Source organism: Molothrus ater, chromosome 6 (genome assembly GCF_012460135.2).
Source record: "Molothrus ater isolate BHLD 08-10-18 breed brown headed cowbird chromosome 6, BPBGC_Mater_1.1, whole genome shotgun sequence".
NCBI lineage: Eukaryota > Metazoa > Chordata > Aves > Passeriformes > Icteridae > Molothrus > Molothrus ater.
This window is the reverse complement of record NC_050483.2, coordinates 44,071,672-44,091,823: the sequence shown is the minus strand read 5'-3', so window position 1 is coordinate 44,091,823 and position 20,152 is coordinate 44,071,672. Positions and strand designations below refer to the sequence as shown.

The following is a 20,152-nucleotide window of genomic DNA, read 5'->3' as shown; positions in this document are numbered from 1 at the left end:
ATATGTGGCACTGCTGTAAACACAACTCTAGATATAATTTGTTTGATTTTCTTGCTCTTTTATCATACCAATACCCAGTTATTCCCTACTCAGCTGGTCTAGTGTAATTCCTTAGATGATTTTCTTGCAGCATCACTTAACTATTTTTGATTGCTTCATGTAGAGCACAGATATTTTATGAGCCGTGTCTCCCTGTCAGATTGCCTGTCATACCTGTTTTTCTTTTCTTTTCTTTTCTTTTCTTTTCTTTTCTTTTCTTTTCTTTTCTTTTCTTTTCTTTTCTTTTCTTTTCTTTTCTTTTCTTTTCTTTTCTTTTCTTTTCTTTTCTTTTCTTTTCTTTCCTTCTTCCTTTCCTTTCCTTTCCTTCTTCCTTTCCTTCCTTCCCTTCCCTTCCCTTCCCTTCCCTTCCCTTCCCTTCCCTTCCCTTCCCTTCCCTTCCCTTCCCTTCCCTTCCCTTCCCTTCCCTTCCCTTCCCTTCCCTTCCCTTCCCTTTTTTTCTTTCCTCTTCTTTTTCTTTTCTTTTTCTTTTTCTTTTCTTTTTCTTTTCTTCTTGCAGTTTGAATGGTTTTGGTTGTTTAAGGAAGTAGTAAAATTAGAGGTATCACAAACAGCCAGATTGCTTTAAAATGTGTGAAAATCGATGGCAAGGTAGATTACAAAGACTGTAAATGTCCATTCTCAGGGAAAGAACTCAACCAGTTGGTCAGTCCATGGCCATGCACTGCTTCTCACTGTGTCGCTTCATCACTACTTTCTGTCAGTCACCAATGGCAGCTTTTGCCTATTAACCAGCTAGACTCATGTTTAAATGGTGGTAAATAACACAGAAAGAGCTAGAAGAGCTGTTTAGGCACAACAGAGATGTTACACTAGTAGTGGCACTGAAATAAATATAGGGACAAAGAGGAAGTGAACATGAAAAAAGAGAGGATATAAGAGTGGAGAAGAATATGGGGCACAGTAACTAAATTCATATCATGTTGGTTTCATCACTTGTTCATGCAAGGATTTTATTGTGGAAGGAGAATGCTGCCTGGGAACTTGTGCTTTTCAGCAATTTGAGATACATTTTGGGAAAGAATTCTGTGATATGTTCACTTAAAGATTCTACAGAGTTAGAATCAATTATAAGTAGTGATAAAACAAAGGGTAAAAGGAATAAACAGGAGTAAAAAGAGATACATCTTATATAGACTTCTAATACTTCTCTGTACTTTGAGTACTACGTCTTCTACCTATTAACAGTGTAAACACTAAGCATAAGGGAAATTATGGAAGTATCAAGAGGAAAAGTTTGCTAATAAACAGATTTTTTCATAAGAAAAGCAAAACAGATAAAATATCTAACATTTAGATTCAGAAAAATGGTTGAGGAATAATTAAGACAAAGCAAAGCTTTAGAAAATAGACCGTAAAAAATCTTTGCCAGATAAACTGATGAAGTTATCTAATGCTGTTTACAGCCATATTTGGATGGATGAGGAGGGCACAAAAGTGTGACTGGAATACATTCTTCCACTAGCTTAAAACAGATTTGTGCCAGCTTGAATAAACTATTTTTGCATCATATCTGGGATGGAAAAAGAAGTGACATTCAAGAATAAAAGAGAAAAGACACACATAGGAAATGTAGCCGAGCAATGATCAGAGGCAAAGAAGCATATTCAGGAGTGTGGTTTAGCTATATTAAAAGTCTGTTTTGAAAACAACTTCAAATTGTTTCATTTGATAATTTGAGGAATGTAAGCAATGCCAGCAGGTTTTCTAATCAATTTATATTGTTTTTTTTTCTCTCTAGCATTTTTTTTCAAAATTCAATATACGGATATATACAGCTGAAGTACAGATATGTCTTCAGTTATATTAGCTCTAAGAAAACAGTTATTATAGAGGTTTATTTATTTCAGCACTATCTATTCAGTGATGTTTTAGTTAACAGCAGAAGGTCTGAGAATGCAAAGCAATAATGAAATCATAATGTTTTCTTTTGAGACTGTGTTTTCCTCATTTAAGAGAGGAATATTTTATTTTTGTAAAGGCAAGCTGATTTAACCATCTGATAACCTTTAATTAAATTAAAACAAAGCCTATGATTCTAATACAAATTTACAAATGCATCAAGTAGAAGCATTATTCTGTAAGAGAGACAAGATATAATCAGATGTTCAGCAAACAAGAAAGAGGCAACAGAAAGACTTCCTTTCAAAAAATAAGAAAATAAGAAATCAGGACATTTTGGGAAGCCTACTAAGGATTCTATTTAAGTAATAAAAGTATGGAAGATGCCCTATAGCATAGACTAAAACATCTCATTTGAATATGATATTCCTTTAATATCTATCTAGTAATGCATTTAACTTTAAGCCAGATTTCTGATCCTTATCTCTTTAGATGAACAAGCAATCACTATGTAACATACAACCACATAAATGTATGCTACTTAGGGAAGTATTGAGGGATATGGAATATTTTTCCTCTTCAGATTAAGCAACAATTCCCTACATTTTTAACTTAGAGAGCAATATCTCAATATGAGATTAATTAATCAATTACTTTAAATGTTGGTAAGGTTAAAGATTCAGAATCTGTTCAGAAAAGAAAAATTAGACAGAACATGCGAGTAAGACTTTAGGAAAGTCTTAGAAGAATTATAATCTCATTAGAGAAGCCAACCATCACACTGAGAAGGATAGTGTCTTCTAAAGTGGAATTGACAGCCTGTATAGACTTCTCAGAAACAAATTTTCGCTATCTAAGTTAAGGTTGCAGAATCACTGCAGAAACTAGGACTTATTTTGTCATGTATTTCTACAATACATTCCGTTTCAGTAGGATTTGTTTAGACTAGACCATAAACCTTAAATAGTAGAGCAATAGTTGTAGAAAACAAAAAAAGCCAAATTTTTTATCCACACTTTTGTGCTTTTAAACTCTTTAAACAAATTTGTAGGTACTCCTACAGCTAAATAATGCTTTCTAATCTTTAGTAGATTGTCTTACAATTGTGCAGGTACTAATCTCTAAACTAGGGTACAGAGGATGTACAGTGGCTTCACTACAGCATTTTTATCATGTGCACTATGTGTCCTAGCCTGTAGCTCAGTATTACAGTAGTTTTGTGGCTAGAAATGGGCCACAGGATCTGTACTGAGTTTCTGAGGCCTCAGGACTATGGCTTGTCAAGCTTATTTTGTATGACTTTTTCTTGATCTGCCTGCAACTTTGCTTTGACCTAGTTTAACTGTAACAGTATTTTTGTCTCATAACTGGATAACCATGTGTATTTTTTTTAATATGGCTTGTCTTCTATGGTATAACCAGTTTCACGTATAATTGTAAAAAGTAGTTGTTCTATATAAAATTTGTGAGCCTAATGCAATGTAGCAATGTAGAGAATCACAAGGTTGGTGTGTTGGTGGAGTCCTTGAGAAAAGGAAGCAAAGCAAGCAGTACAGAGGAATAGTGGTGTGAGACAAGAGGAGAGTCACAGCCTGGCACCAGAGATCCCATGGCTATGAACAGCTCATCAACAGTCAGTTTAAGAAATGCAGACCTGAACAAAACTGGGGTATAGGGGCATGACAGGTGCATCATATATAGTAAATTTGAATGCACAGCAATGAAAACAAACAGTCTATGAAAGACCATTAAAAAATAAACTAATATTATCCCAGCAAATCCTAAAGTGAAGAAGAAAGCAACAATTTCATCATAGTCTTCCCAGTGAAATAGTTTGGGTGCTGGGGATTTCTATATGGTACCATAACAGGTGGAAGGATCCCAAAGGCGAGTGAAAGGTTCAACAAAACCGTTAGCAGCTAGGAAATGTGCGATACACTTCTAACTGTACTGTTATTGAGGGTTTTTTTACTTTTTTTTTTTACTTTGGTTTGGGGCTTTTTCAGTAATGGTGGTATCCTTTCTTTATGCTTTTTATTTTCTTAATTTTCTGTTATAATTAGATGTTGGCTGGCTTTTTGATTAGACTTTAAATGATTGTACGTAAAGTCAGGACTTCATTATTAATATAATGAAGTCCTGACTTTACATACAAACATTGTTTACTTTTTTACCTATCATGTTTTTAACCAAAAGTATGGATAGCTTGATGATATAATTCCATTAGATTTTGTATACTGAGTTCCTGTGGAGTCCATATATTAAGGAAAACTCTCAAAATGGTAAAGCAGCTCCTTATGTTCCACTAAAATGGCTCTAGCTAAATTTACTGGTTTTCAGCAGAGCTGCATATTGCGAAATAAGAAAAATGCCAAGCTTTTACCCAGTGCTTATCTCGAGGTTAGTAGAGGATGTATCCTTTTTCCCATTATAAGCAAGAATCAACAAGTATGCAGGCTCAGGATCATTAGCATTTTTAGTGTCAGAATTTGTCTTTCCAGTGCACTAGATGACACTAAAGATTAGAAATTTATCTATGGATCTACAGAAGAAATCATAATTGACCTAGATGGCCTTCTACATAAATTACTCTAATCTGACAGTGGTTTTATAAGGTGTTTGGCTAAAAAGATACACTTTAGGATTCATTTTAAAATGTGAAACTCTTAGAATAATTCCCTTTGAAGAAGACTGTAACAGGATCCAGAGATTATTCCAGTCCTTTTAAATTCCCGTGCAATTTACATTCTGTTAATCTTTTTTATAAAGAGATGCATCCAAGTACTCTTTCAGGATGTGGATATCCTATTAAAACTATTAATATAAAATCTTGTATAATATGCAAAACTAGAGCCTTTAGCATAAACTTTGAATTTGCCATAAGTTACAAAAGCTTTTGCTTTTGTCAGTTTAATTTACGTTTCTAACACTTTTTCAGGAATGTAGAGCATGTAGCTGGTGAAAAGAAACTGGAAAATGTGGATCTCACACCCAGAGAGCAGATCCCAGTCCCCTCTGTGCCATCCACGTTGTTCAACAGGCTCATAAACACACCAGAGGTCACTCAGCAGGGATCCATTTGCTGCTGCAGGTGTGTTAGATGGAATGTTGCAGGAGCAGGTGGCAGGAATCATGTGTGATGCTGAGGAGAGGTGACAGGCACCATCATCGTCCATCACACCGCTGCCATCCTCCCTCTCTGCAGCCCCTGCTGAGGGCTCTGTGGCAGCTGGGCAGGGGACACTGCCTGGCAAACTCCTTGTGGGTCACCAGCAGAGGACTGAAAGGATCTGTCCCGATTTGCCTCTTCCCTCTTGGCCAGCTGTCCTGAGAAAAACATGCACACGGAAAAATGGCATATACTTCACATGATTGGCTCCAGCCAGGTTAGTCAAGCAGGAAAAACAAAAGGAAAAACCCTGCAACCAAATCCAACAGAGCATTATCAAGACCTGTCAGGGCTGGAAGCAGTTAAAAGACCAGATTATTTAGCATGGCTAAAAGATCTTTCTGCAGGATGGCTTCTGAAACACAATTTTTTGAATAATTATGAGAAATATCCTGATCAAAAAGTTTTGAAGGCATAGTGTTCATTAGAAAATACAGCTGCATTTTACAGCAAGCAGTAAATTCTAACTTGAAGAAATTAATGTTATTTCAGTCACATCATACTTTGCCCTAAACTAATGCTGTTAGTGTTTTACTCATAATTTTGTTATTTGCTATGGTTATTTCACTTATCCTTCATCAGCTGTCTAAATCTAAATTGAAATGAGTGCATATAATTTTTAGAATTAATGCAAAGAAAGCATTCATTGGACAGTGAATTTCTTTACTACTTCAAATTAACATCATTGTTTCAAACATTGTTAATTTTTTTCCCCCAATCCAACTGTTTGCTGCATTATCAGGGCTTGAAGAAATGTTTCTCTAAACAATTTGTCTTCTATAGCAAGGTGGAGAAATGTCTACTGTGATATTTTTTTTAAATGACCAGCATGCAGCTTTCCAAATTCGCTTTAACATAGCAGAAAATGGAAAAAGAAAATGCAGATTTTTAATGGAAAATGCAGATTTTAAATTGTATGAAACAATTTTTTTCAACCCAGGCAAAGATTTTCTAATGGTGTACTAATTTAGTCACTTAAAATAAGCAGCAACCCTAATTGAATCCCACAAATAGAGAAAAAATAGAAGAAATTTTTGCATCTTTATATTTTCCACAATTGTTTGGTACCCTAGGTCTAAACAGAACTCTTATATTTTGGCCCATATTTATTTAAAAGTCATTTTTATTTGCAGGATTTCTGTCTTTCAAATCTATCTCTCTGTCTCTACCCCTGCTTCAAATACTAAAACAGCTTTGATGTTTAGAGTAGGCTGTGCTTGGAACTTCATAAACTAGAAGGAACTTCACTACTTATATCAGTTAATTTACTATTACTGCAAAGTAAAACATTAAAATAATATTACCCACCAAATTTCTATGTTTCCTGTAATAGCACACAGGCTGCATGGCTCATCTCAGAAAGATTTTTTTCAAACAGATTAATGACTTAAGGAGGATGAGTGACAATGAAAACTGCCTTTGGGCTGCTGCACACAAATGCATTTTCTCAGGTATAACAGAAGTGCTCATTTGGGACATTCCACAAAAATCCTGTAGAAAAATCAGGTTCTTCATGAAGCAGAAAGTGAAGAGTGAATTAAAAGACAGCTCATGTGACAAGGAAAAACTGTCAAATACAGGGAAAGAAATATAGACCACAGAGAAAAAATTACATAGAAAGTCAACAGTAATGCTAATGATGTAGAAATATCTGAATTTTTCCCTTCTTGTTCATACTGGGTTTCAGTTTCATACCGCCCTCTTTCACATTCTACTCTGTCTACACTTAGAGACCACACAGAACAGTCCTGCTCTAAACTGATTCCTCAGATGTGCTTTGTGCATTCCAAAGTGTATTCCAAAAGGTGCACACCGTCTGCTTCCAGGAGCTGTGATAGTCTACTCTGTAAATTTCAAGTTTTAGTGTACAGGCTGTCAAAGTACATAAACTGTTGAAAAACATGCTCTTACTAATACTTACGTTACAGTGCTTAAAAAATAAATCATGCTGCTCTACCTCTTTACTCTCTTGAACAAGCTAAAGTGGAACTGAATTGATGCAAAAATCCAGAGTAAAAGATTTGTAATGGACTCAACACAGATCAATCTATACTTATAATACAGATATGCATACCATATGTCTATATATTTGTATATTTGAATATACATAAACATAAAAAATCTATAAATATAGTGTGATTGTGCCTTATGTGTTTGTAAAATGGTGAGGAACAGATAGTGCAGGGGACAGGTACAAAGTAAATTAGAGCAGCCCAAAGATGCAGACAATCAGAAAAAAGCTTAGTTTTTCTGGATTTAATCTTAAATGTAAACAGTAATAAATCAGATAACCATATGAGGCATCAAGCAGCAATCTGTCCTGTAAGCCAATCATGCTAGAGAAGGTTAATGCAACACAAAGGAAATGAGGTAAAAGCAAAAGAAATTATGAGATTGGTGCCTCTGGATTTTTCATAGTCTGGCTATAAACTGAATTGATATCACAGTAGAAGATGTGACTTCATGAAAAATGGTTCACTGCCAATGGCATTGGCAGCATTTCTGTGGCTTAGCTTTGCTGGGTAATCATCACAGTTTGCAGGTATAATGGTTTTGCAGAAACCTTTTCCTTGTGTTGTGATGAATAAGCAATAGTGCAAACTGCTTTGTTTCAGGTATTAAGGAAAAAGTTAATTTGACAAGAAATAAGGGAAAAAAATCTGAAAGTAGTGTCTGATCTGATGGCTGACAGAATGATCAATCACATCTGTGGGGTGGAATCAGAATGATCAATCACATGCTGTGGGTTGGAATCTTGCCTGCAAGGACCTTACTAATATTTGCAATGATAAAGGGAGAGTCATCAAAAATGTGACCTTTCAAACCCGCCTTGTTGCACACTCCTTCTTGAACATTGTGGTGTAGCTGGCACTCTAGAACCTACAGGAAAGAGTAATTAAAGATGCACAAAACAAAGTTAAACCCAGATCCTTCCTTGCTTTTGTGGGCATGGGTTTACCTTTTGACACAATCCCTCCAAGAGCATGGACCTCAGTGAAGGCACCTTAGTAGGGTTCTGGACAAACCAGATATCCTATATAAAACTGCAGAACACCTGTAATTTGCTGTATCCCTCATAGTATGATTCAGCTCTACTTCTACCAGCTTCTGTAGTCATCAAAGAGAAATGCCATGACTGCATGAACTTTCCTTCTGTTCTGACCACCTTGTTTCTTGAGGGAGATCTCTGTGAAGTAGCTGTATTTCCTCCTCAATCTCTACAGAAAGGAATCTGATACTTCAAAGAAGAAACCTTTGTTCCCTTCTCTTTGTGCAGCTGCTAATAATAATCTGTAAAACTGAACATAAGAACCCAAAGTTCCTATAACCACAAACCTGAGTTTACTCAGTGTATCTAGCTCAAATTCTCACCATGACTATTGTAACTAAATGTTGAAAAATAATTCAACTGAAAATTCATATCAAAGTTCTTTAAGATAATTTTTCTTAACTCAGTATTCTGAAATTTTGTCTTCTGATAGAAAGACAACACAGTCTTACTGCTGTAATTACAGCAGAAAATAGTTAAAATTTGCTCTACTTCAAATTTGCTTCATTTTTTATAAAGTTAAATCACAAAAAGGAAAGCCAAAACAAAATCAGAAAGCTCTAGACATATACTTGCTACTTGTTTCTCATGAAAGCAAGTATTGCACGTATAGTAATCTATTCCTCAAATTTCTTCATAGCTGATAAAAGAAATCAGTGCATGAAAGGACTTATCATGACCAATTAAAAAAAAAAAAAAGAAAACACGGGCTTCAAAACTAACCTCCAACAAAAATGTAAGTAAAAAGCTATCTAATCTAATTTTTTGTGAATTGAAAATTAAATATATCCTCCTAGGGATGGAAATATGAAAACATTCAATACTTTCATGAACCCTTTTTTAATTGCCTAAAGTACTTAACTGTATACTACTAAAAGAACTGCAATAATATGGAATATCCCCCCTTACATAGGTTTCTACTTTATTTTTCTAAGTAATCTATTCTTGATAACCCATATGTGCTTTTTGTCAGGTTCTTCAAAATGAAATGTGCATGCCTTGCTTCTGCAGCCCTCACTTACAAACACATGCTAATTCCCTGCTTGAATAAATATCATTGTTCACATCAGCATTTACTGCCAAACTTGACTTCACATCAACTCTCAAATTTTGTTAACATGTTTCCTAAATGGAGAGAAATTCCTATCATTTGCATTGTAAGTCAGAGAGCAATGAATTATGTATTGGTTTCTGACCTGTGAATGCCCAAAGCAGTTTGTAAAAATATGTGAGGTCAGGATTATAAGACTGTCATTTAAATTGTTTGACTTTCTAGTCAAACCAACATTCTCTCTTCCATTCTTTCTTCTTTTCTTCTTTCTTTCTCAGTATTCATACATGCATTTTTCAGTCATAATTTAGCCAAAATATGAGGCTGTAATAAAAAAACCAAAGCGTGTTTATGTGAAAAAAGAATATTTTTGCTATGCCCACTGGCCCATTTGTGGCTTTAAATGTCCTTATCTTCCATGTCTTTATATTGGGCAGTGTTGCTCAGAGCATACTTAGCTCCCCTCTCATTTTCTGCGCAGTCTTTTTCACAGCTTTCCCAGCTTTTCATAAGAGACGCATGGGCCTTCTGCCTTATTCAGTTGATGTATTTCATTTGGGGATACATAGTGTGAGGTGCCATACAATGTGTCATATTGTATGTTTTTAATAATCCTTCTGTTATATATTATTGTGGTTTATAGTTGAAGGCAGTGGGGTCAGGATTTCACTATAAAAATGTGCTAATTTGTTTCAGGAATTATTGGTAAGAAATTCACCAAGTCTCTATCTGTGTAATGGAAGTATTTTAGTATTTTTTAGTTTCAGCCTTTGTTGACAGTGGCATTTCAAGTAGAATTAAAATATTTGTTACCTACTTTAATGGTAGAATGCAGTGCCATAACTCTTCTTCAATATGGTACCTTCTCCATGTGGTACCATAACTCTTCTTCAAGGGAAGAACTTTTTAAAGTGGAATATTAACAATTTTGACTGAACAATAATGAAAAATACTCCTCCATGTGCTTTCTTTGAGAGATCTCTGTAGTTAAATCCTCTACACACAAGAAATTCATTCACAATTGCACATGCATGAAAAATTCCAGATAATAGAGCTTAGAAGTATTGAAAATACTGTTTTATCTTTGCTACAATAAATAATTTTGGGTTATTAAAAGATTACCTGATGAAGTCAATGGTTGTAAATTCCTTTTTTTGACAGAAAACATTATCAATTGAAAATGATGATTTCCTCATTGTCAGAAATACATAACTGATGGCAGGCATTTGTCATTCTCATTATCTCTATTGTCCACCCTCCTGTGGTAAGGCAAGTAGGTTTAATTATCAGGGTCTAATGTGCTTGAGTAGAAACATCAAATGAGGAGAGGGATATTACAGGGGGAAAGAGGCAGGGCTAGGTGAGGATATATTGCACACCAGCCCTAGGTAGTTTTACATGATACTATGGGTTAAGAAAGAGATTAAGATATTTTGTGGAGGAACTGTGACACTCAGAAATATTAAATTTCTAAGCTTTGAAATAAAGTAGCATTCAGCATCTTACCTTCTAGCAAAGCAAAAAATTAGTTCTTGTGTATGGAAGTAGAAGAGAGGTAATTTCCATTTCTAAGCAGCTAAACCATCTCTTTATATATAGTCTATATTACCATATATGTTATGTATAAGATTTGCTTTATACAAAAATTTATTAAGGCGTATGTATTAATGTTGTGCATTCTAAAAATTCAAGAACAATTTTGAAGGGAGAATTGGAAAAAAAAGTCATATTTCATGTCAAGGAAACAGATTAAATAGATAACAATAGTTAAAAAACAGATTCATGATTGTCATGTTATAAATGTCAAATGCATTTATCAACTGGCTATGCATATAATGAGTCACAGCTTCCACATATATATATATATATATTTGTTATTGACATGTGTAACTCCTTAAGTGTACCTATTAATTGCAAACACTGGAGTACAGTCTGTTCTCATTTTAAATTGCTTTTCTATATGCATATTAGAAAGAGATAACTTTTTAAAGATAAGATTAAATCTGAGAAACTGAGGTAAAAAATTATTTCACTCTTTGAGAGACAAATATTATTTGTCTTTTAGAAACTGAAGAGAGGGTTGAACAGACAGAAGTTTCAGTAGAACGTCTGAAAATATCTCCATGAATGAAAGTACAGAAAATGGATATTTTTTGTCCCTTTCAGATACCCACATCCTTATTTTAATTAGCTTGCTAATATAAATACAGCAAAGTTGTTGTATTTTTTAAATAACTCTTTACTGAATATGTCAACAAGATAATATATAGTGTATAGTGAGGTTTTGAAGTTAACAATGCGTGCAACATGGCAGATTGCAGAAAACAGGTAACGCAGACTTCAAACCATCTATTTTTCCATGTTAAAGATAGAAAGTATACCAAACACAGAACAGAATCAAGTGTGCATATCTCAGTTTAAATCAATTTTATGAAAGATTACCTCCAGATATTTGGGATCAACTCATGATAACAATTTGTTTAGTAGCTTATCTGTTTCTGAGAGGATCAGAATTCAGCTCTCATGAGGCACATTTCCACAGAGCCCCAGTGTAAGAAAAGGTTGCCAAATCTCTTCTGTGCTAGTTTTCCATATGGACTACTAGCCAGCGTCCTTTTAAAGAGTAAAACATTCTCTGCTGTACAAAAGTTTAATGCCAAATGCTTCAATATTGCCTGAAGTATCATCTGGGATACAAAGTGCCCTGTTCAATAGAGTTCAGGGAAGGAGTGATCATCAGCTTCCTAGGATTATCTCTGTGTTTAGAAGAGAGCATCAGGCAGGATTTGATGAGGTTCAGAGCCATAACTTTTGGTTTTGGCACTCACTTCTGTTTTGTTTTTCCACTGAGCTGTAAAGATAAGTCATGTGTAAAACCATTATTCTCATGTTCTAAAGAAAAAAACTTTAATATCTCCATGTTAAATTTAAGGTGAAGAAGTACTATAAATGTAGAATTCAATGGGAATTAACCACTTTACTGTCAAAAGCTGAGACTGAACTTTCACTTCAATGCCTTTAATAAAGTGCCTTATGTAGACCCTTAAAACAATAATATCACTATGCATAAAGTTTTTCTGTTTGCAAAATTTAAATTAATAAATTTTCCAGAGGGAGAAACTTGTTCTCATGAAAAAAAGAAAATTCTTCTGAGAAAAATATAGTTGAATTACTCTAGTAGCAAATATCATATGCTACTTCATTTTTCTGTTTTTCATGATATTCACTGTAGTCCTTTATTGGGTTACATGGAAAACTGCTATATCTTTTCAGATCAAAGTAGCTTATTCCGTAAATATTCTTATAAAGAAATTCAGTAATAATGTTCCAATAAGAACCTGTCAACACAAAGTCCATGCATTAACCTGGTGTTTGTTTCTGCCAGCAAGCCACATGCAAGTAGCACTTATTAAAGTGACAGAATCCATGAAAATAAGGACCTGTTTGTAAATATATATGTCTTCAGAAGGAAGCAAGTACTGGGAACAGCAGTGTTGTGATGCTTCTTTAACACAATTTCATTTAAATTCTTATTTTATTCTACACCAATCTTTCTGCATGTCTGTGTCAACTATTAGCAGTATACAATGGAAGATGGGTAACATTTTGACTGAAAAAAAATTTTTCCCTAGATCCAATGAACTTGATCAAATCATGACTTAAAAGTGAACATTTTGAGTGAGTTGCACATATATATATTTGGCACGTCTGCTCTATAGCCTTTAGTTATTATGTGTGGTCGGATATCTGCCCTAAGTGAAGATCACCCAAGTTTTACAAAGCCCAAGGAAAAAGCTACTAGTCTTAAACTTGATATTGCCAAGAGATTGTTGTCCATTTTTAACTCTGACTTTTTCTACATACTTTACCTAGTGAAGTTTGCTTGCTAAGTGCTTATCTAGGTGGGAACTGAAATGAAAACTCAGATGTTTGTGTGGCTGACACTTTGAGAAGTCCGAAATTCTGTTGTAGGTTGAAATACATTAAACTTTTTGGAGCTAAGGAGCAATTAAATAGGGAGAAACATTCTTCAAATTACAGATATGACCTTTCAGTTGACTACAACTCTGAATTTTTTACATAATATTCCCAGCTCTATCCACAAATTTTGGTATAAGGCGCTTGCAATGTTTTTTCAGAAGAGCCTTTATAGTAAAGAAACTTTTGTCAGTATCACATACAAATGATTTTTTTTTTCATACTGAAGAGAAGCATAAAGTAGGCTATCTTTAATATCATTGTGATTTTTTGATCTAGGTAAGCGAGTCATAGTCTACATATATATATATATGTATATATATACAAATACATACATATGTTTCATCATTCAAGATCAAAATAAACAGTTTGTGAATGCCTTCTCTTTTCACCCTATTCTATAAGTAACCAGATTTATTGTCATCAGGTTGGGTTTGTGTGTCATTCACCTGCAGTACAGGTCAAACTCCCTGAATATTGCTATAAAGAAGGTGCCTATAGTATACTGAGGTCTAGAACAGAAGATTCCTCCTGCATCAGTAAACACTAATCAGCTTGTACTTTCAAAGGAGGCCTTTTGGAACCAAATGTACAACCAGTTATTTCATTGAAATTAAATACTATGTCCACACCCAATGGGAATCACTGGCTCTGTTTAACTTCAAGCAAACTCCAGCATTCAACAGAAGTGTGCAGAAGCACAACTGTTTGCTGCTTGTCTTTTGAGCTGTGGCATCTAAAATATGTTAAAAAAAACAAAACAAATTAAAAAAAACCCAAAAAAAAACAAAACAAAAAACCAAAGCCCAAAAGTATAAACCTTATCATCAGTAAATAGATGAAAGAAAAAACCCGTCCGCTTTGCATAGACATTTCTGCCTAGAATTATGCTATTTGAAATCATATGGTAAACTTTTAATCAGCCAAATTTTAGTGACTTAACTATGACAGTAGCCACACAGGTTGCTTAGAATATCCACTATAGCTGGAGAAAATAGCTAATATATAGAATATAGACTGGAATTTCAAAATGTTATTTTAAAAGGTGTTGCTGAGAGGAAGTGGTTCCTTACAAAATGGTTGTACTTTGCCATCAGTCATAACTGGGTTCATTTTGTCATTGCAGACAATTAGTGTTATCATGTGATCTGAATTACAGAAAATATGTGCTCATAGACCGCTGAGTTTCAAGAATGGGTTGAGTGAAATGAGCGAAGGAAAGGATTAAAACCATCTTTTCCAGCATAAGGAGCTTCATAAAGTGAAAAGTCTAAGCATTCCACTGTGAAGGTGCTTCAGCCTTTACTTCAAATCCACATGCAGCAACTTTCTCTCTATCCCTTGGTGATCACTGTAACACTTTCTCTCTTTGGTTCCCTACTACCCCTGGGAAGTTTTGTCTCTATCTTTTTTTCCTTCTCTTTTTTTTTTTCCTGATGTGATGCAGCTTTAGCTTGTCCCCAAACTCAGGAGAAAATTAGCTACATTAAAAAAGCAAACTGAAAAACCCCCAAATAATTAGATTCCACCACAGTTCTTGGCAGTCACTGAGTTTGCAGAGCGGCTAAAATATTACATAATTTTGAGAGCTGCATTATGGTTTTAATACAAGCATGATATTTTGCATGGTGTATGTAAAGCTCAAGGACTGAGAAGAATCTGAGGGTATAAAAAAACAAATTCTAAACGCAGCTACTTTTTGTGGAACAGAAATCATTATGGAAAACTTGAAAATGCTTAAGGTAAAAGAAGGGTAATTCAGAGGGACACTGTGTACCTGTGTTCTCAAAATTCCCCAGTCAATCAAATGCTTAACTAATGTCAGTCTCTGTATACTTTAATTGGGAAGGAAAAAAAGCAAAACAAACAAACAAACAAAACCCACAAAGATTTGTACATGATTTTCCCCACTGAAGATATTTCAGTTTATAATAGCCCTCAAGGTCTTCCCAGTACTAATAATTTTTTACAATATATTTCTTGTTTGTTTTCTCTTTTTGTCTTTTTTTTCTCCTATTTCTCCATACTGAACATAACTCGGGCCCTTAAGTCAAACAAGGCTTGAACCATACAAATTATTAGTAAAACCTTTGCATTGCCATTACATTTTCAGCAATATGCACTTTTAGATTTCAAATTACATGAACACATACATGAATACTGCAGAGCTGGGAGCACTCAGAATTTCCCTCATTCTGGCCTTACCTGAACATGCTATGTCAACAAATGATGGTCTATTAAGAGGTGCAACTTAATGACAGCTTTCTGTTATGTACTGTTACATAACCTTCACCTCCCACTGAGAAGGGTCAGAGAATGCCTAAAGCTTCTTAATCCTAATGAAAAGCACAAACAGTTTCTGAAATAAAGTATATAGTATTGGGGACATTTTTGGAGCAACTTTTGCAAATAGGAACCAAGGTCACTTTGTGTTTGACACAGTTCTTTCCACGTTTCCTATTCCAAATAGATTGAAAGAAAACTAATCAAACAAGAGAGTAGCTTTTTTGGCAGCACTCAGAACTACAGCTTTCAGTTGGAGGTGAGAAGTGCAGACCTGACAAAGAGGAAAGGATATATTTCCAATTGTTTGAAGCTCAACAGCAACTGCTGGGTTCAAGTCAGAAGGGTTGTGCCCATTTTATCTGAATTGCTTTTCTCTGTTCCTAGTGACCCTGTTTTAATATGCACTTATTTTCCTGTATTCCAGGACACCTAGAAACTTAACATCCCTCAGACTGCTTCGACAGCAAAGTGGTTAATGTTTGAAGAATGAGTCATTCTTTCCTTTGCCATGACATTGGGTTCTTATTGTACAACCCTGTACAGTACTCAGCAATAGTTTTTAAAGATTTAAAAAGCAAAGAGTTACAAAACCATTTGCAATTAACTTGAAATAGAAAAGATAGCACTTTTTTTTAAATCCCATTATATAGTACACCGTATAAATTACAGAGTATTCAAATGCATAAATGCATCTGTGTAACATTTATCAAATGTAATTTTTTTCATTATTCTTGGGGGGCTAATTTTTTCTAGAGTTTTTCTCCTTGTCCTAGAGACCCCCATGGTCCCTCACTATCACGTATGACAGTGCTCCAGGTCTGAGACGTTGCTGTTGCAGTATCGCATGTTGTTGGGGATGTGGCAGTCTGTGTAGTTAATGCCCCCGTTTGGGGTATAAATGGGCTGCAGTCTGAAATCTCCTTTAAGGAGCTGATCATTATTTAAGGAGACAATCTGGAAGCTGGTTTCCGTCATCTCCAGGATGGAGTTGTCCTTCTTGGTCCCTGCCTCACAGTAGTCATCTTTCCGACGGCCCCGGTTATATTTCCACTTCTGGGAGGTGTAACGACCTTTTTTGTGCATGTGCCAGCAAAAAATGCTGAGCAAGACCACAAGGACAAGTATCACTGCACCCCCAATCAACCCTGCCAGCAGAAATGGGGAGCCTAGGTTCTGAGAAGTCGTCTGCTCATGGCTGGAAGGGATGTTGCTGCCATTGAAAAAGGAAGCCTTGGTTGTGGCTTCTGAACAGACAGTGTCTTCTCCAGTCCGGTAGTTGTTATAAGTATCCAGTGGAACCAAACAAATCCGGTAAGTGGATTTGGGCTCCAGATTTACCAAGCTTGATTGCTGCTTCTCACCACTAATTATTCGTTCATGAACAATTCCTCCTACCAGACTATGGCCCATTTTAACCCATGTGAGTTTATATGCCATCACGGTAAAAAGTGACATCCAGTTGACTTGGATGCAAGTGTCATTCACAAAGTGGATGGAGAGCTGAATCCAGTCAGACAAAGGAGGTGTCACCCTTTCTCTGTCCTCCCTGTCAGGCACAGTGGGGAGTGTGGCTATGATGGGAGTGAGAGGATTATATTTACTACTTGAGGGAGGAAATGATGGGCTGGGAACTAATGTAGTTGGCATGGTTGTAGCTGGGACTGGGGTGATGATAAGTGGCAGACCAGGGGTGGTGGTTGGGCATGACAACATATTCATATTGAGCTCCCTGACTGCCATACCTCGGACCTGCTCTGGTCCCTGGCACATAAAACCACGTACATTGATGGAAGCAGGAATAAATTTGAGCCATTCAGTGACCCACTTAATGCTGCAGTCACATAACCAGGGATTATTCCTTACAGTGAGTTGTCTCAGGCTATGAAGATTATCAAATACTCCCTTTGCCAACATCCGAAGTTGATTGTTGGAAATATCAAGACGTTCCAGTTTGTGGAGGTTTGAAAAGGCTGTAAGTGGTATATGGGTTATCTGGTTGTCCTGCAAGTAAAGTCTTAGCAGATGTGTACCTGGAAGATCGGGAGGAGGGTGAGTCAGTGAATTCCGAACTATTGAGAATTCCTTGAGCTTGGAGAGGTGGCTAAAGGTGCCTTCAGCTATGCCTTTATTAGTGAGGAGATTGCCATCCAAGATCAGACGCTCCAGACTTGTAAGATTCTGGAAGGCCAGGTCTGAAATGACGGCAATTCGGTTTTCGTCTACACGAAGTTCTTGTAAGTCCAGCGGAAGGCCTACTGGCACACTGCTTAAGTGATTCTTGGACAAGAACAGAAGCTTGAGGCTGATGGCTTCCTGGAATGCCCCATCCTCAACGCCAACAGTGGAGATGGAGTTGTCATCCAGGTGCAGTTCTTCCAGCTTCAAAAGCTGAGCAAGAGCAGCACGTGAAATGGTCTGAATGTTGTTTTCCTGCAGGTGGAGAACCCTGACATTCTTGGGCAGGTTCATGGGGAATTCATCCAATTGATTGCCATACAGGTAGACTGTGTGCACAGACTGGACATTGTGCAACTCTGCAGGAAATCCAGCATTATTAATTTGGTTATTATGGAGGTAGAGGACAGTTACACCCTCCGGTATCCCAAGAGGCACTGAGGTCAAGCTTCGTTCATTACAGTAGACAAAGTTTCGGTCACAGCGGCAAACTTTTGGGCAGGCCAGAGTTTTGGAGACCTGTATGTAGAGCCCCAGGGAAAAGATAAGCCATGATTTCATGAGAAGAGCCCAATCTGTGGGCCACATTTTAGTCCACAAACCCATTTCTAATTTAAAGAAATAAAGTACCAAAGTGTTTAAGAACTGATAACAATAATAACGCACAGGTAACAAAATCTCAGGTCATTAAAATTGGCTTCTATTTATGTCCAGTGTTCAGGCCAGAGTTAAAGTCTTGGAGGCTAAGCATAAAATAATCCTTTTATAATTGGCCTGCCTCCTACTTCTGAACAGGAAAACACAGTCCTATTAGCCAGGGTTACAATGTTTGTTGCCTTCCTCCATGTGTGCTGAAAGAACCAGTAGCTATGTCTTTGCAAATGACCCACAGGTTACTTTAAAGCTACCAAAAGTCTCTGTGCTTGGAGGTGTATTTCACTGAAGTCCGTTGGCTTCTGTCAGCTTTCTGAAGTCAGCAAAGTCCTCATATTCACTATCTGCCAGATCTGGTCTGCCTGTAGAAGGAAAGAGAAAAGAAAAATCTGAATAGCATGAAACGTTTAATAAGGAAGATTAAGCCCATTAGAAGACTATTCTAAGTCTGAGCTCTTTATGGATTTCAGGAAAAAAAAAAAAGGAAAAAAGGGCATTAATATTAAACATTAGCTTAATATTACTGCTAAATAGTCCTGAAATAGATTTGATGCAAAGTCATTTCAATGACTGAAGGACTTTCAGTGACTTCAGAGAAGGCTAGATCTATTATTTTCATTTGCATACTATACCTCCAGTCTTTGTCCTCTCACAGTCTGTTTAAAATTTTAGAACCAAAAACAACCCAAAAATCTAAACCATTTAACTGGAAATTTTTGCTCAGGTAATTTTCTTTTTTTTTGCAGAACCACTGACTTCAATGACTACTATTCACTGATGCCTGACAGAGTAGACTCTGGGCTGTATTATTTAATCACATTCTATGGTTTCTTTCATTTTCTACCAGACTCTGGAATATTCTGCTTCTATTTCTGTAATACCATTCCAAATATTGTCCAAATTAATGCACACTGCCAGATTATTTTGTCTTGCTCTAATGAATTAGAGACTTATGAGAAGAGTCTTTTAAACAAGTATAGTAGTCCATGAATGTAAGACACTCTGCTGTAAGACATGTACTTGCTAAAACTATCACCTTGATATTGGTTCTGATGTGAACTGTGCTGTCAATAGATTCCACAACTTCCTTTCCACTAAATGAAACAGGCTCACATCTGCTAAGTTATTGTTTCAGGAGATCAGCTCAAACTATGGCAGTTTTGTAGAACACTTCCTTTGAAACCATAAAGGTTAGATATGGCTTTTAATTTTGCTACACAGTTATCTGTGAATGGCTACATAAACAAGTGTGTTAACTTTAGTATAGCTGAGTTCCTTAGTGTGTATTTTCAGCTTGTAAGCATACTTTTTATGTTCACAGCTACTACTTCTTATTCAGATCTATAACCAAACATTCCCACTCTCCAAAGCATGCAATGAAAGGTACTTTGTTCTTTGATGCTGTCTTGTCTTGTTATATGTTGTTTCCAATGATTGTCACCCCATCCTCTCCTCCAAATGCATAGTTGGACCTAATGAAGGATATCAGCCTTGGCAAGTACAAAGCATGTGCAGATCTCAGGGTCTTCAATTACAGAGACATAAGCACAGTAATTTTCCAGGTTTTGTTTATCCAGATCAAAGCTCAGGCTGGGATTTCAAGAAAATAGAATTTTAGTGAACAAAATCCTTTTTCTTAATGGTGGTTGATTTTTTTTTTAATTTTATTTTTATTATTATATTTATATTTATTTAAACAAATTAAGAACATTCAGGTCATTCAGAAAGAAACTTACTTTGGTCATACATAAAACCTTGTTAGTCTGATACAGCTGTGCAGTTTATAACATGTGCCTCATGCTACTTTTGGGAATCCTATGGACTGGTAGTGTAGAAAGCATCCTTAGGAGGATGTTATAAACCTTCAACCTTGCACTTGCAGATTACTGTA

The 20,152-nt window shown here is 35.9% G+C and overlaps 1 protein-coding gene across 3 annotated transcripts in view; it reads right to left on the bottom strand.

The window, feature by feature from the left end:
• Positions 1-14,965: 14,965 nt before the first annotated feature.
• FLRT2 (fibronectin leucine rich transmembrane protein 2) overlaps positions 14,966-20,152 on the bottom strand; it is a 60,137-nt gene continuing 54,950 nt past the window's right edge. For all 3 annotated transcript variants that reach the window (XM_036383792.2, XM_036383794.2, XM_036383793.2), the window contains exon 2: positions 14,966-18,623. In XM_036383792.2, coding sequence (XP_036239685.1) covers positions 16,228-18,213 — 1,986 coding nt within the window. In that variant the 5' untranslated portion in view covers positions 18,214-18,623 and the 3' untranslated portion in view covers positions 14,966-16,227. The remainder of the gene's footprint in view (positions 18,624-20,152) is intronic.